Genomic DNA, 17,544 nt, shown 5'->3' with positions numbered 1-17,544 from the left:
GATCGAATCCGTGTCCCCTGCATTGGCAGGCGGATTCTCAACCACTGCGCCACCAGGGAAGCCCCCGGGCCCCAGATGTGGTGGGACCTCGTCAACAAGGTTTGTCAGGAGCCTCACCAAGGGCATATGCTCCCAAAGGCTCCGTGTGACCAGGTACCAGCGTCCCCGTATGCTGCGAGGCAGGTGTGTCAGAAGGCGCGGCGCACTCAGTCGAGATGCGGGCGCCCCGATTCCGCCACCTTCTAGCTGGGGCCTTCTAGTTTCCACATCCTCTCTTTGGACCTACGCGCCCGCCCATGAAATGGCCATGACCGCGTATGCCTCGCAGCGCAAAGCCTAGTATGCAGGGCGTGGCGGAAAGGCAGAGGCCGGTACCCCTAAGCCGAGCCTCCCAGCCTCCGCTAGGGCAGTGCAGGCCCGATCTCTTCCCTCCGCTCAGCCACGCCAGCACCGAATTTGGCGGGTCCCATCTTTCGGGAAGCGGATCCCCGCTACGCCAGCCCCTGCCTGCCTGCTCGGTGCTCCCGCGGCGGGTTGGGGCCAGCTGGGTGAAAGTGCAGCAATGCGGCTCTGGCTCCCACGTCCCGTCCGCGCGGGGCCCGCCCTCTTCCCGGCCGTGGTTACCTGCCTCCATGATGAACCTCGTCACTCGGAAGTGCACCCTCGCCTCGGGTGCTGGCCGCCCCTCCGCGCCCAGTGCCGCATCCCCTCCATCGCAGGTCCCCGGGCCAACTGCTTCCATGAGGTCCTGCCCCACGGGCCCAGATCCCCCACGAGAAGGGCCCGGACGCGAGGCGGCCGGCTCCCCGGGTGCTCACGGCGGGAGCGGAGATCCCGCCCCGCCCCGGCCGGCCCGCCCGCCCGCCAGCCCGCCAGCCCGCCAGCCCGCCAGCCCGCCAGCCAGCCCAGCCCAGGCCGGCCCGCCCGCCCCAGGGTGGGTAGCGCAGCTGTCCGCCAAAGGCGGGTCCGGCCGAATACGCAGACTCAAGCTCAAGCGCAAGCGCAGAGGCCGAAGGCGCCCGCCCTGTCCCCTAGATGCAGCAAACATCTCCTTTGGAGCCGAGGCCCCGCCCCCGGGAGGCCGACGCCCCGCCTCCTGGAGACTCACGCTCCGCCCTCGGGAGCCGAACGGCGGCAACCGGAACCGGCGGGGCTACTCCTCCAGGGTGAAGTGACGTTACAGTCCTAGATCAGGGCACGAAAATATCACCCTCCCCGGCCCCTGAGCTACAAGTCCCTGCGGTCCGACTAAGGTGTGCCTCCGGGCTGGTGGCCCAGCGTGGTTCAGGACGGGGAGAGCTGGCTGTCTGCCAAGCCGCGGCGGGGGCCGGGTGCGGGGGGATCGCTTACCGGAGCTCACATCGGTGTCTCCCAACTGGAGAAGACGTGGGGTTCAATGTCAGTGTTCGTAAAACCCGAATCCAGGTTTGTCAGAGTTTCCCAGACCTACAGATGAGCCCTGAAGGGAATGCTGTGCACGAAATGAGGGCATGAGCCCTGAAGGGAATGCTGTGCACGAAATGAGGGCAGCCTAGAGCCCCACCCTCCAGCTGTTCATGCCAGGGTTTTCCAGGGGCCCAGCAGCCCTTGGGGATCTGGTTGCTGCTCGACTTTGCAGCTTGGCAGCGCAGTGGAGCTTAATAAATGTTTGCTGAATGAATGTTGCTGAATGTCCAGCTCACAGTGGCTTCCCACGTTTCATTTGTGTCTTCCACAAGTAGGAAACTGTGCGTCAGGAGTCAGGCATGTAGAACACCAAAGGGACGCCCAAGCTAGTGACAGACAGTTACTCTGGGCATTCTGTTACAGTCAGACAATCGCTATGATTTGAGAGAGCTGGGAACGCTGAGAGGAAAAAGGCCACCTTTTCCCACCCACCCACTCAGGCCAACCTTAATCTCCTTCCTCAGCCCCCACCCCCCTACTGAGCTCCCCCTCCCCCAGCCCTCTCTCCACACCAGCTGGGTTGGTTTCCTGGCGCGGCTGTAACAAATGACCAGCAACCTACGTGGCTTAAAACAGTAGAACTTTATCCTCACACGATTCTAGAGGCCAGATGTCTGAAATCAAGGTGTCACCAGGACCATAGTACCTCCAGCTCCCGGTGGCCCCAGACGTCCCTTGGCCTGTGGCCGCATCTCTCCAGTCTCTGCCTCCCTCCTCACGTGGCCTCCTCCCTTGTGTCTGTGTCTCTCCCTTTCTGTCTCTGTCCAGGGCAAGAGGCAGACCCTCTGGGCTGAGTACCTCTGTGTGGGCATGCGTGTGCACGCGTGTGAGGGGGCTTGGGGGCCCCAGCCTCCTGGGCTGCTGACCCCTGTCATGCCTTGAGCACTCCGTCACTGCTGTCTGTCCCTGGGTCTTGGGATGTGGGTCCACTGCCTCCGAGCTCCCCACATCTGTGTATAATGCACACGCCCCCCCACGCACGCACACACAGATGCACGCACACGAGTCAGACACTCCCCCCACGTACACTCAGGTGCACGTGGGCACACGCACGCACACACCCAGATCGTATCACTCTTCCCTCTGGCCCCTGGCCCAGGGGCCTGCCTGTCACCTTCTGGCCCACTGTTTGCTGGTTCAACAGCCCTGCTGGGACCCCTCCTTCTCCCCTGGGCCTTCTGTAGTGTGAGGAGTCTGGGCTCAGCGAGCAATAGGTGCCTGTGAATGTGACTCAAGGGAATGACTCAAAGAACACATTAATTTTGAAAGCACTGGGTCATAGGGCACCCTCCTGGCAGGCAGCCTGGGCACAGTGGTTGATAAATGAGTCATTCGCTAGCCACCAATTGGAGCCAGCAAACCTCGAGGCACTGTCTCCCCTCCCACGGGCAAGCCACACCCACCACGGGGACCCTCCCTTCCCTGCCCCCTGTCACCACTCCCAAAGGTGGCATCTCCACTCTCATCCCCCTCCCCTGACCTCACCTGGGGATCATCTCCAGTCCCTGCACAGAGAGGATGATCAATAAAGGCGGGGCGGACTTCATCTCGGAAGAGGATTCTGATATTGGCCGACGCCTCCTTATCTACCCCCTGACTGTGCGCCCTGACACTAAGTAAACCTCAGCGTCCTTCTCCCGAAGGTGCCGTCACCTAACGGGGGAGTGAATGAGTAGGTCACGCTGAAGCTCACAGGATGGGGCAGAGAAGGGGTAGAGGTGTGCAGGGTGCAGAGGAAAGCCTGTGCCCATGTGGTCTTCAAAGGCAGGGGTGATCTCTAAAGTGCCCGCCCTGCCCACCTCATCCCCAGGGGCCTCCACCCGAGGAGTGGTCAGTGGAAGCACAGCCTGGTCCAAGGCCAGCCCTGCCACTTGTCCCTGGAAACTTCTCTTTCCACTGTCACCACTTCAGCCCTCCCTCCCCCCTCTCCACTGGCATCTTCCGGGCCAGTGAGGGCAGGTGCTCAAGCCTCCCTCTCCCCGTAGGCAAGCCCAGCAGCCTCCCTCTGGGCCCCTCTCCCCGCCCCCACTGCCCTCTGCCCGCCCACCCTTCTCAACACCACATCCCTGAAGCCACTCGTGTCCCTGGATCCCACACTCTGCCCTTGGCCCCCACCCCACATACGGCCCCTGCCACAGGAGACTGTCCTCCCACCCCACCCGCACCCCATCCTCATCTTAGTCCGTTCAGACTACCATAACAAAACACCACAGACTGGGGGGTTATAAACCACAGACATTGATTTCTCACTGTTCTGGAGGCTGGAATTCCAAGGTCAAGGTGCCGGCACAGTCGGGTTCTGGGGAGGACCTTCTGGGGTGCAGATAACCAACTTCTCGCTGTGCCCTCACATGGCGGAAGGGGCAAGGGAGCTCTCTGGAGCCTCTTTTTTTTTAATATTTATTTATTTGGCTGTATCGGGTCTTAGTTATGGCATGCGGGCTCTCTAGTTGCGGCGGGCAGGCTTAGTTGCCGCGTGGCAGGTTGGATCTTAGTTTCCCGACCGGGGATCGACCCCACGTCCCCTGCATTGGAAGGCGGATCCTTAACCACTGGACCGCCAGGGAGGTCCCCAGAGCTGCTTTTATAAGGGCCCTAATTCCACAGGGCCCTGCCTCATCACTTCCCAAAGGCCCCACCTCTCGGTACCATCACCTTGGGCCTTCGAACTTTACCATATCCGTTTGGGGGAGGCCCCATTCGGACCATAGTACTCGCCAAGGTCAAGTGTCACCTCTGAGCTGCCTCCCACCCGCAGCACTGGTTGCAGTTGACCGCTTACTACAGGGGCTGGCTCCGTACTTGGATGTCTCACTGCCGACAGCTTGGAAGCCTCATCCCCCCAGTCCCCTCATGCCCCACGACTGGGCAAGCTGATCAGAAAACCCGGGGGGCTCCCTCCTTTGGCACCAGAGGGGAGTTCAAAGCCCACCCAGGAACCCTCACCCCAGCCCCACCCATGACAAAGAACCCCACCAGTCTCCTTTCCGTGCTCGCAAGCCATTTGCCCACCACCTCGGGGGCCTCAGTACCTGAGTAAGGAACCCTTTCAGAGCCTCCTGGTGAGTGTGGACCATCAGTCTCCATATCCTGTCACCACAGAGTGACCACAACGCACGCCTTCCCGCCCCAAACACTTTCTCCTGGCTCCTCTTCTCCCCTCCCCCATCAGCAGAGCGCCTGGTGAGCCTGTAGCCTTGCCCTCCCCCCACCCCTCCCTCTCCAGACAGAGTGACTTTTGTAAAAGCGAAGTCTGATCAGTGCCCTTCCCTCTCCGAGCCTGCAGGAGCCATACTGGCTGCCAGAACGCAGCTCTGTTTACCTGGCAAGTCAGGGCTTGGTTCTATTAAAGAAGGTGGAACTTTCCTCACAAGTGTGGACATTGGTGGGATTACGGTTCTTGGTTAACCTACTGCCTGGGATTATTTCCTTTTGACTAAACGAGTTTTGAGTAAAGACAGACTCAATAGAGAGGAAAATGGAGGGAGCTCTGAGCACCCATGAGATCTCATGTGTGGTCAAGATGGGCCTCAGGAGAAGGGCTGAGAGTCGGCGTGAGGGTCAGAAAACGCATCCCAGCTACAGACGTGCACAAACAGATGCTACGAATCAAGAGACAGAAAGTGGATTAGTGGGGGCCAGGGACTGGGGAGCCATGCGGGTGACTGGTAGCGAGCACAGGGGTTCTTTGGAAGGGTAGTGAGAACGTTCTGGAATTAGATTGTGGTGATGGATACACAACTCTGTGAATGTATTCAAAACTGTTGAATTGCACAGCTTAAATGAGTGACTGTTATGGTATGTGACTTATATCCCCATACAGCTGTTATTTAAAAAATTACCATGCCGGCAAAGAAAGTCAGAGGGCGGAGCAGAGCCGGCGGAAGGACCGTGCCCTGTTTCTGGAGCCAGGGAGCTCTTCAAAGACAAGTGAACTCACAGACCCTCAAAGTCCCGAAATGGGGTGAATGATGTCCGTTCTGAACCATGGCGCTCTGCTCCCCCTTGGGGAGGGGAGCTTGGTGGAGTGTTGGAGATGGGGGAACACCCAGGCCTGGGGATGCTCACGCTTCCACACACCCAGGACCCGCCAGCCAGAGTGGGGGCTTATGGGGACATCTTGACCCGAGTCCATCTCACAGGTGACCTCCACGTGGGTGCCACTCCAAATGGGGGCCTTTTAGCTCCTGGAGCAGTTTTTTCCCTGCCATCCTGAGTGGCCCCCACTGAGGTTAGAAAGTGAAATTCTCACCACTTTTCTTGTCCTTGCTAGGCCCCTCTCTCCTGTGTGCCTCTCTAGCTCCAGCAGAGCCCTTCCTGTGTTTGGGATGGCCAAGGCTCAGGGCCAGACCCATTGCCATCCCCACCCTCCAGCTGGCTTCCTCACTGCCATATTTTTGGCCATAGGGACAGCGCAGCCCAGCTTTTACTCACGTGCCCACCGTCATTTGACCAAGTCTGTCTCTAAGGGTCTAAGTCCAGAGGGAGAATCTGACTGGATGAGTCTCATTTATGAATACACCCTTCCGAAACAGGAAGCCACCTTTGGTCAAATCAGCTGCGGGGGTGGAGGGAGGTGTCCAATGTCTGTTCACGTTGGAAGGAGTGCGGGACACCCATTTGGCAGGGTCACTCTAAGGGCACCCGAGCCCACGGCCTCAGGTGTCACACTTTGTGCACCACCCCCATACACCCAGAAAGGGACTCAGGGAAAAGGATGAGGTGAGGTCAGCCAGAGATCTTGTCTTTGCTATTTGTTCACTGGGCAAGGAAATCAAGCCCTCAACTCTCTTGGCAGACGGTCAATAGAGATGGTCTAAATTGCTAGATGAAGAAATAGCTGGGAAAGCCAGTTGTCTGGTGATGTGGAGGCAACTATCAGAAGAGTTACCGTATTAGGCTGAAGGCAAAAGCAAATGAAGGAATGACAAAGTGTATCCAGGCTGGAAAGGGAGCGATAAAACTACCTGTACGCACAGATGACACAATCTTATATGGAGCAAATCCTAAGAAAGACACACACACACACACACACACACAACTATTAGAGCTAATAAATGAGTCCAGCAAACTTGTAGTATACAAGATCAGTATATAAGAATCAACTGTATTTCTATACACTACCGATGAACAAACTAAAATGAAATTAAGACAACAGTTCTATTTATAAAAGCATCAAGTGAATAACATACCTAGGAATAAATTTAACAAAAGGAGGGCAAGACTTGTACTACAACATACTCTTGAAAGACATTAAAGAAGATCTAGGGACTTCCCTGGTGGCACAGTGGTTAAGAATCTGCCTGCCAATGCAGGGTTCACAGGTTAGAGCCCTGGTCTGGGAAGATCCCACATGCTGCGGAGCAGCTAAGCCCGTGCGCCACAACTACTGAGCCTGCATGCCACAGCTACTGAAGCCCATGTGCCTAGAGCCTGTGCTCCACAACAAGAGAAGCCACACGCAATGAGAAGCCCACTCACCGCAACGAAGAGTAGCCCCTGCTCGCCACAACTAGGGAAAGCCCGTGCACAGCAACGAAGACCAAACGCAGCCAAAAAAAAAGATCTAAATAGAAAGACATCTTATGCTCATATATAAAAAGATTTAAATTGTTAAAATGGTAATATTCTTCAAATTGATCTACAAATTCAATGCAACCCCTATCAAAATTCCAGCTGGCTTTTTTGCAGAAATTGACAAGCCCATCTTAAAATTCATATGGAAATGCAAAGGACCCAAACTAGCCAACACAATCTCGAAAAAGAACAAAGTTGGAGGACTCACACTTCCTGATTTTAAAACTTACCACAAAGCTACAGGAATCAAGACTATGTAGTACAGGCACAAAGATGGAGATATAGATCCATGGAATAGAAAGAAACCCATACTGCTTTGGTTCAGCGATTGTCAACAAGGGTGATAAGACATTCAATGGGTAAAGAATAGTCTCTTCAACAAATGGTGCTGGGACAACCGGATAGTAGCCACATGCAAAAGAACGAGGCTGGAGCCCAGACTCATACCATGTAGAAAAATTAACTCAAAATGGATCATAAACCCAAATGTAAGAGCTGAAACTGTAAAACTCTTTTTAAAAACAGAGCCATACTCCCTGACTTCAGACTATACTACAAAGCTACAGTAATCAAGACAGTATGGTACTGGCACAAAAACAGAAAGATAGATCAATGGAACAGGATAGAGAGCCCAGAGATAAACCCACGCACATATGGTCACCTTATCTTTGATAAAGGTGGCAGGAATGTACAGTGGAGAAAGGACAGCCTCTTCAATAAGTGGTGCTGGGAAAACTGGACAGCTACATGTAAAAGTATGAGATTAGATCACTCCCTAACACCATACACAAAAATAAACTCAAAATGGATTAAAGACCTAAATGTAAGGCCAGAAACTATCAAACTCTTAGAGGAAAACATAGGCAGAACACTCTATGACATAAATCACAGCAAGATCCTTTCTGAACCACCTCCTAGAGTAATGGAAACAAAAACAAAAATAAACAAATGGGACCTAATGAAACTTCAAAGCTTTTGCACAGCAAAGGAAACCATAAACAAGACCAAAAGACAACCCTCAGAATGGGAGAAAATATTTGCAAATGAAGCAACCGACAAAGGATTAATCTCCAAAATTTACAAGCAGCTCATGCAGCTCAATAACAAAAAAACAAACAACCCAATCCAAAAATGGACAGAAGACCTAAATAGACATTTCTCCAAAGAAGATATAGATTGCCAACAACACATGAAAGAATGCTCAACATCATTAATCATTAGAGAAATGCAAATCAAAACTACAATGAGATATCATCTCACACCAGTCAGAATGGCCATCATCAAAAAATCTACAAAGAATAAATGCTGGAGAGGGTGTGGAGAAAAGGGAACACTCTTGCACTGCTGGTGGGAATGTGAATTGGTTCAGCCACTATGGAGAACAGTATGGAGGTTCCTTAAAAAACTACAAATAGAACTGCCATATGACCCAGCAATCCCACTACTGGGCATAAACTCTGAGAAAACCATAATTCAGAAAGAGTCACGTACCAAAATGTTCATTGCAGCTCTATTTACAATAGCCCGGAGATGGAAACAACCTAAGTGCCCATCATCGGATGAATGGATAAAGAAGATGTGGCACATATATACAATGGAATATTACTCAGCCATAAAAAGAAACGAAATTGAGCTATTTGTAATGAGGTGGATAGACCTAGAGTCTGTCATACAGAGTGAAGTAAGTCAGAAAGAAAAAGACAAATACCGTATGCTAACACATATATATGGAATCTAAAAAACAAACAAAAAAATGGTCATGCAGAACCTAGGGGCAAAACGGGAATAAAGACGCAGACCTACTAGAGAATGGACTTGAGGATATGGGGAAGGGGAAGGGGAAGCTGTGACAAAGTGAGAGAGTGGCATGGACATATATACACGACCAAACGTAAAATAGATAGCTAGTGGGAAGCAGCCGCATAGCACAGGGAGCTCAGCTCGGTGCTTTGTGACCACCTGGAGGGGTGGGATAGGGAGGGTGGGAGGGAGGGAGACGCAAGAGGGAAGAGATATGGGAACATATGTATATGTATAACTGATTCACTTTGTTATAAAGCAGGAACTAACACACCATTGTAAAGCAATTATACCCCAATAAAGATGTTAAAAAAAAAACAGAGCCATAAATCTTCGTGAACTTGGATGAGGCAGTGGTTTCCTAGATATGAGACCAATAAATAACATGAGTAACAAAAGAAAAAGTCGCTACATTGTTCATAAAAATTAAAGCAACAAAAGAAAAAGTAGATAAATTGTACTTCATCAGAATTAAACAGTTCTGTGCTTCAAAGGACACCACTAAGAAAGTGAAGAGACAGTGCACTGAATGAGAGAACCTACCTGCAAGTCAGACAGCAGTAAGTGGCTTGAGTCTAGAATATATAAAGAACGATTACAACCCAATAATAAAAAGGCAAATAGCCCAATTAAAAAGGGGCAAAGGGTCTGAATAGACATTTCTCTGAAGACTATATCCAGTGTGCCATGAGTTTATGAAAAGATGCTCATCACTTGACATTAAGGAAAAGCAACTCAAAACCACCAGATACGACTCCACACCAACTAGGGTAGCTATAAATAAAAAGAGATAATAACAAGAATTGTCAAGGATGTGGAGAAATTGGAACTCTCATACATTGCTGGTGGGAATGTAAAACGGTGCAGCCAATACAGAAAAGTTTGGTAATTCCTCAAAAGATTAAACACAGCTACCGTACGACACAGCAATTCCACTCCGAGGTACCTACCCCAGAGAAATGAAAGCATACGGCCACACAAAATCTTGTACATGGGGCTTCCCTGGTGGCGCAGTGGTTGAGCGTCCGCCTGCCAATGCAGGGGACGCGGCTTCGTGCCCCGGTCCGGGAAGATCCCACATGCCGAGGAGCGGCTGGGCCCGTGAGCCATGGCCGCTGAGCCTGCGCGTCCGGAGCCTGTGCTCCGCAACGGGAGAGGCCACAGCAGTGAGAGGTCTGCGTACTTACTGCAAAAAAAAACAAAAAAAGTCTTGTACATGAATACTCACAGCAGATTTATTCTTGATGGTCAAAAAGTGGAAACAGGGCTTCCCTGGTGGCGCAGTGGTTGAGAGTCCGCCTGCCGATGCAGGGGACGCGGGTTCGTGCCCCGGTCCGGGAAGATCCCACATGCCGAGGAGCGGCTGGGCCCGTGAGCCATGGCCACTGAGCCTGAGCGTCCGGAGCCTGTGCTCCGCAACGGGAGAGGCCACAACAGTGAGAGGCCCACGTACCGCAAAAAAAAAAAAAAAAAAAAAAAGTGGAAACAACCCAAATGTCCATTAACAGATGACTGGATAAATAAAACGTGGTCTATCCATACAATGGAGTATTATTGGGCCATGAAAAGGAGTGAAATACTGATACAGCCTACAGCATGGATGAACTTTGAAAGCATTGTAAGTGAAAGAAGCCAAACACAAAAGGTCACATACTGTATGATTCCATTTCTATGAAGGGTCAGAATAGGCAAATCCACAGAGGCAGAAAGGAGAGTCATGGCTGCCAGGGGCTGCGGCGGGAGGGACTAGGAAGTGAGCGTGGGCTTCCTTTTGCGAGTGATGAAAATGTTCTGGGCTAAGAGAGTGGTAATGTTTGCACAACCACATGGTGATGGTGGTGAAGATTCTAAAACCATTGAACTGTACACTTTAAATGGGTGAGTTGGTATGTAAATTACACCTCAATAAAGCTGTATTTTTTAAAAATGAAAGCCAGAAGAGAACCCTGAAATTGTTACTGCCCTAGGGCAACTCTGCCTGGAAAGTAGAGGAGGTTGTCCTGAGTGAAGACCCCCGACCCTGACCTCGGAGCCAGTTGGCTACTGCACTGTAGTTATGTAAGATGTCAGCATGGAGGAAGCTGGGGGAAAGGTACGGAGGACCTCCCTGTACTGTCTTTGGAACTTCCTGTGAATCTATAATAATTTCAAAATAAAAACAAAAGATGCCCGATGGGGCTGGGCTCTCATCTGGAGGCTCTGTTTCCAAGTTCATTCAGGTTGTTGGCAGAATCCATCTCTTGGAGGCTGAAGGACGGAGTTCGCTGCTTCCTTGACGCGTGGCCCCTTCGTCTTCAAGCTGGCAGTGGCGAGTGGAGTCCTCATTATCTTTGAATCTTTCTGCCTCCCCTCTGGCCTTAGCCGGCGAAGCTGTTAAGGGCTCCTGTGATGACACTGGGCCCAGCCAGTAGTCCAGGCTAATCTCCCTATGTTCGGGTCAATTGGTTAGTAGCATTAATTACATCTGCAAAGTCCCCTCAGCCATGCAGTTTAACATATTCATGGGCGTGACATCAGAGGACCAAGGTCACAAAAGCCCAAATTCTGCCTATCGCAGTGGATTATTTAAAATCTATTTGGGATGTAACCCCCCAGGATGGGTGAGGAGTTGGGTACTGGGGAGGAGGCGGGGAGCCAGCAAGAAGCTGTCCCCAGCTTGGGGCAGCCCAGGGAAAAGGCCTGGACAGCCACGAGAGGGCAGGTGATCACCCAAGGAGAGGGTGGCAGGTGGCAGGTGGAAAGAATGGCCTGGTGGAGGCCAGCTGCGATCCCCTCCCGGGATGTTCTCGAAAGTGCTCTCACCCCAAGCGTAGCCTGCAGTTTTCTCCTTGAACCTAGCATCAAAGGACCAGTCTCCTCTCTGTCTCCTTCATCTCCAAAGACCCCCTCCTAAGTCAAGCCTGGAAGGAATCCCAGTGAGTCGGGTGGCAGCCTGCCCCGCCCCCGAGCCCAGTGTGCTGGCCACAGACTGCCGCTAGGGGGCAGAGTCGACTACACCAAAGACCACACCGCTGGAGTGTGCATGTGCGTTTGTGCATGTGTGTGTGCGTGCGTGCGTGCGTGTGTGTGTGTGTGTGTGTGCAGGAGTATTGGGGACATGCTCACTGCTGGCTTGAAGAAACTCGACTCTCTTCCCCAACCATGTCGGAGCCTCCTGCCCGCTGCCAGGGCGACTCAAAAGTTCCTCTCTGGGCTTCCCTGGTGGCACAGTGGTTGAGAGTCTGCCTGCCGAGGCAGGGGACACGGGTTCGTGCCCCGGTCCGGGAAGATCCCACATGCCGCGGAGCGGCTCACGGCTGGGCCCGTGAGCCATGGCCGCTGAGCCTGCGCGTCCGGAGCCTGTGCTCCGCAGCGGGAGAGGCCGCAGCAGTGAGAGGTACCGAAAAAAAAAAAAAGGTTCCTCTCTGATGGAAACAGGGAAGCAGGCTCTCAGAACAGGAAGAGGTCATGCAGTGAGGGGACCCCTCAGTGGGTCCTGGTTCCACCCCAGTCACGCCCAAAGCACCCATCTCCCCCTGTTCAGGCAGAAGAAGGGATCCGATTGGATGCTACAGATTGAGTCTTGTGGCGGCACAAACGGCCCTGTTGGGGGCCAGGAGTTCAGTCTCCTTCAGAGAAAGAAGGGGAGCAGGTCACTTACCCAGCCCCCCAAACTCAGGCCCAGCACCCTCAAAGCCAGCTCTCGAGAATTGAAATGCACATCAAAATGCAGAACTAGTGAATAACTGGGCTCAGGTCCCAGAAATAGGCTGCCCTTTCCACGGGGTGACGGGAAGATCCTCCCTGCTTCCTGTTGCCATGGTTTCCACTCGGCTACCAGGCTACCAGGCAGCGGGTGCGGTGGAAGCCATTTCCCGCAATGGGATACTGGTGCTGCCTGGGTGTGCAGCTGTGGCAGCCAAAAGCGAGTGAGACGGCGAGAAAAACCCAGTCCCAGAGACCTCCCCCTGCGGCAGAGAGTAAGCGTCAGGGCACGATATACTCCTTGAGCGCCCAGATCGAGGGGCCTTGCAAGAAGGGTGCACAGAAAAAAATGGAAACGCTGAAGCCAACACACGCTTGGGCAGAAGGCGCCGCTGGCTGGGCCCTGGGCCTGGGCTCTGGGGACGGAGGAACCCATTTCTCTGTTGGCCAGAAGAACACAGTGAGGGGGAGAGCCCCTCGGTTGTCCTCCCCACGGAGGGACATCTTGGGGGTCCCCAGACTGCACAGCACCACAGACTCCGGGGTCCCGCTCCTCTGCACCCAGCAGTTTGGAACCTAGGAAATCGCTAGTACCTCTGAGCTGGGGGCCCCATAGGCTGCAGCTTCCCTGCTGGGCCCGGTCTGTTCTCCACGGGCCCAAGGATGCCCTGTAGGCCTGCCCACCCCTGGTAGCCCGCCACCGTCTCAGGAAAATAGGTAAGAATTTGAGCCCCTCTGGTCTCCAAACCTGCAGGCAGCCACTGTGCCGACTCAGGGACCCTCTCTCTACTCAGTTTCCTGAGACTACTCAGGGGTCCCACCCTGCCCCCATAGCCTCAGTTCTGGGAAAGGTCTCTTGGGGTAGGAAGGGATCGCGGTCAACCAGGCTTGGCTTTCAGAAACTAGAGGGCCCGTTGGGGTGCTGCCATCGTGCCCCCGGGCCCCCGTCCTGCCTGCTGCTCCCTGCTCTGCCCTGTGCCAATGCCAGCCGAGGCCCACCCGCTGGCCCCATCTAAGGGGAAGGCGGAGGAGGCCACCTCCAGGCCTGGCCTGGGGCTGGGCACCCAGAGCCCGGAACAGGAATCCCACTTCCTGGGGCTCCGCCGGCAATTGCAGACCTTTCCCTGCCGGTGTAACTCGCTATAAGGCTTTGTTTATGCCGCTCACGGTGTGTTCCCCAGCCCCTCACCCCTGACCATTAACTTTGCTGGTCCCTTTGGGCAATTAAAATTCAGCCGAGCCTCACATCCCATTTGAAGCTCCCCATGCCCATCCCCAGGACTGGAATGGACCGGAATGGAGACAAGGGCGCTCTGACCTCCCTTCCGGTCCTAACCCCCCGTCCTGAGGCTGGGGCCAACCAGCCTTGTCTTGCACCACCAGCCCAAGGTCGATGGGGGAAGGGTGCTCCATTCCTGACTGTGGCTCCTGCCGAGGGGGTCACCCCTTTCCCAGGGCGGGCTCAGCCCCTCCTTGCTAAGGACCGTCTGGGGCCAGCCAGCCCTGTCCTCTTGCGGTCCCACCCGTGTCCACAGCCCAGCCTCCTCTCCCAACCTCGGCCCTCTGGCCCCCAAGCTTCCTGCTCTCAAGGCAGAGGAGAGTGGAGTACAGGTGACCCAGCCTTTCCTTCTCAGCACACACCCGCAGTCCCTCCTGGTCCAGCTGGGGGCCCCTCCAGCCAGCCTCCTGCCTCCAGAAATCCCAGCGGAGAGATAGAGGTACCCGCTGTGAGTCCAGTGTGCACCCCCATTCCCGGGGCCACGTACCCAGCTCTCCCCACACCTCACTTCCTGCTTGGAAGGCAGCTGGGAAGAGCAGGGGGGTCCTTCTCCCCAAGTGACACCCTTTGAGCCACCCCTCCCTGGACTAGGGATTACCCCTCCCACCATTAGACCATTAACAGCTTCTGAGTGGGGGGGGGGAGGCTGCAAGAGGGGCACAGGCCCTGTCCTCCAAAGATGGCAGAGGCTCATGGTGGGGTGCGGAGCAGGGACTCAAGGAAGGCTTCCGGGGGGGCGGGTGCTGATGGAGAGAAGGATCTAGAGGCCCGGGTGGAGCTCTTCAGGCGGAGGGAAAAGCAGAAACAAGTCATGGGGAGGCAGCGAGGTTGTGTTTGGAAGCTACTGTGAGGCTGCATCTGCAGCTATCGGGCCTGATTTTCTCCCAGATTTTTAGCATTTTAAGAATTTTTAAGAAGGAAAGAAAGCAAAGCATTCCTCTAAGAGTAGCTTGCATTAATCTGTGTTTCTGCAGCAGTTGAAGTGGATCTCCAGGCCAGCTCCACGGTAAACAGTGAATGGATTAACCCGGTTAACTCCTCACCTGTGTGAAGGACACACCATTCTTGCCCCATTTTATGCAGGAGGCTGGTGTGACCTGCCCAGGGTCAAGGGCCAGGGACAGTGGAGCCGTTGGGTCCAGACCGGTCCTTTTCTCTTTTCTTATCTCTGGAGTTACTTTAAGGACTTTTTTGCCTTTTGATATAAGGATCTTTCCCTAAAGTTGTTTTGTTCTAGGAATAAGTACATCACTTCCTGTCTTCTGGTCCTGTTTTCCTTTGTGGATTGGATATAGTGAGACGTTCACAGGCAGACACTTGCCCCTTCACTGGACAGACCCGGGCCGGGCAGCTCTAGGAAACACTTTACAGCTAGACACGTCTACTTTTGAAAGAAGAACCAAAAGGGCCCCCAGGGGAGCCAGTCACCCCTAACCCAGCGCAAAACAATCCTTGGAAACACACCACAGAGACAGAAGGGCCGTCGGTGAACTGGTTTCAAAATGCGTAATTTTTTTTAATTAGGCAAATTGATCATTAGAGAACTGATTAAGTTGGAGACACTGTGCGAATAAAAGGTGGAAATAAATTCCTTCATTTGAATTCCAAATTCAGGCTTGGAGGTGACCTGCTAATTAGGCGAACCGGTGAACTGGTCTTTAGGTAAACTGGCTGTGAACAGGGTGGCAAATGGATCCGGTGGGCGGAGGTAACCTTGACTCTTCCCTCCTCCCAGAGCAGGGGTGCTGGGCCCTTGCACAGCAGAGGCCCCAGGGGCGGTTCCAATGTTCCTCGCACTCGACCTGGGGTGGGGGGGCGCCAGGCATGGGGGCAGGGCGAGAGCAGGGTCTCAGGGGGCCTCTGCTGGGCCGGGCACAAGCGCCAGTTACAGCATCAAGTTGGGGGCAGGGGGGCAGCAGGCAGGGAGCGGATGGGTGCAGGAGTCCTTCAGCACTTTAACCGCGGGTACCGCCTTACCCGGAGTTCCAGCTGCTGTGACCAGGACTGCAGGGTCACAGCGCCCGGCCCCCCTCCCTGGGAAGACGCCAGGGCCTGAGGGCGGCTTCTGAGGTTTCCAGCCAGGACAGGATCCCGGTGCCTCAGCAGAGGTAATTCAGCAGAACTCTTAGTCTTTAAAATTGTTTCTAGTAGATGTAGAGAAGACACAAAAGTATATTGACAAAACGTGTGTGAGTAGGAAGAACAGTGCCACCAGCCCCTGCGTACTCACTCTCTTGCGGGACTAACCTCCACCCGTTGCGTCCCATTGTCCGCTTAATGGACGGTGGGGTTGATTCCACCTTTCCTGCTGTTACAAACAGGGCTGCTCCGCACATCTGTGGACAGGCGTCCTTACGCTCAGCACAAGTTTCTCTGGTGATGACACGCAGGTGGAGGCCCCTGGGCCACAGGCCACATGCGTCCTCCACCCTGCTAAGGAAGGACAAATCGCATTCCCAAGGCTTGCACCGATTGCCAGGCCGACCTGCGTATCTGACTTTGCTCGCGGCTCCCCAGGCTTGCCAACACCTAACGTTGCCAGACTTCATTCTCCACGTGGACAGCCAATTGTCCCAGGATTATTCATTGAAAAACATTTCCTCTCTCCACTGACCTGCAATGCCAGCTTTGTCATACATTGAATTTCTCCACGTGGCTCGTCTGCTTCCACTTTCCCTATTCTGCCCCCTTGGTCTGTTTGTCCCTCCTTTTGCTAACACCGCAGCGGCTTAAACGCTGTACCTTTAGAATCCGTCTCAGAATCTGCTAAGGCAGCTCCCTCCACCTCCTTCCTCGGGAGCGACTCAGCTCTGCCCGGCCATTTGCTCTTAAGAACTACCTTGTCAAGCTCCATTTTAAACATAGCATTTAGTTTTTATTTTTTTAATGGCATTTAGATTACTACTGTATTCGATCTATAAATCAAATGGGAAAGGACTGGCATATTCAAAACATTGATTTTTTTGGAGCATTCTGGGTAGCCAAGATAATGGCAGAGGGGTCCATATATCTGGAACTCTCAGCATAGCTTCCAAACAAAAATCAATTAAAAAAAACAAGAACAAATAAAACCACACAAAACCCATGCCCTCAGCATAACTAGAAAACAGACAGCATCCAAACTTCAAATTACCTAAACTAAATAAAATCACAAGGACGGAGGAGGGGGAAATATCCTAAAAATGGAATACAAACAAAAACCAAAAAAACAAACCATACATCAGACAATGTATAACCACTCCGGAGGGGAAGAAACTAAGCCAGGTAACCTTTGAACGGAGTCCTTGGCCTATATCTGCCCTTAAGCTAAAGACAAAGAACCAGAAACAAATATTGAACTCCAGAGAGTAGTTTTCTTGTTTGCAGAGACATGAGTTGACAATTCTGAAACTGCTTTCTGAGTATTCGAGGGTTGAGCAAACACATAAATGAACTGTGGGTGATGGGAGCCAGCTTTTCTCAATGATAGAAAGAAGTTACAAGTAAGCATGTGGGAAGAAGGCTAGAATGAATCTGGAATTAGAGATGTCAGTATGAACTCAGAGAGAGACAGACAGACAGATAGACACTAAATGATGATAGATGCTAGATAATAAATACAGATGTGTGGAAGTGTCCATATATCCATAGATATACATCTACATATATGCATGAATGTGTGCATATATGCTTATATGCACGTGGGGTATGTGTGTGTTAATTTCCTAATAGGTTTCTAAATGCAATAATTATCCACTCAAAATGAACTAAGGATCCTA

The 17,544-nt window shown here is 53.1% G+C and overlaps 1 protein-coding gene across 3 annotated transcripts in view; it reads right to left on the bottom strand.

Annotated features, from left to right (window-relative positions):
• The window catches only part of CCNQ (cyclin Q), a 9,935-nt gene extending 9,055 nt beyond the window's left edge, over positions 1-880 (bottom strand). Inside the window, exon 1 of one of the 3 annotated variants that reach the window (XM_060138012.1) lies at positions 625-880. In XM_060138012.1, the coding sequence (XP_059993995.1) occupies positions 625-742 (118 nt within the window). In that variant the 5' untranslated portion in view covers positions 743-880. The other 2 variants (XM_060138013.1, XM_060138014.1) reach the window with 2 other exon arrangements.
• Positions 881-17,544: the final 16,664 nt, after the last annotated feature.

Source organism: Lagenorhynchus albirostris, chromosome X, assembly GCF_949774975.1.
Source record: "Lagenorhynchus albirostris chromosome X, mLagAlb1.1, whole genome shotgun sequence".
In the NCBI taxonomy this organism is placed as follows: Eukaryota; Metazoa; Chordata; class Mammalia; order Artiodactyla; family Delphinidae; genus Lagenorhynchus; species Lagenorhynchus albirostris.
The sequence above is the reverse complement of the archived record's forward strand: the minus strand, read 5'-3'. Positions and strand labels throughout refer to the sequence as shown.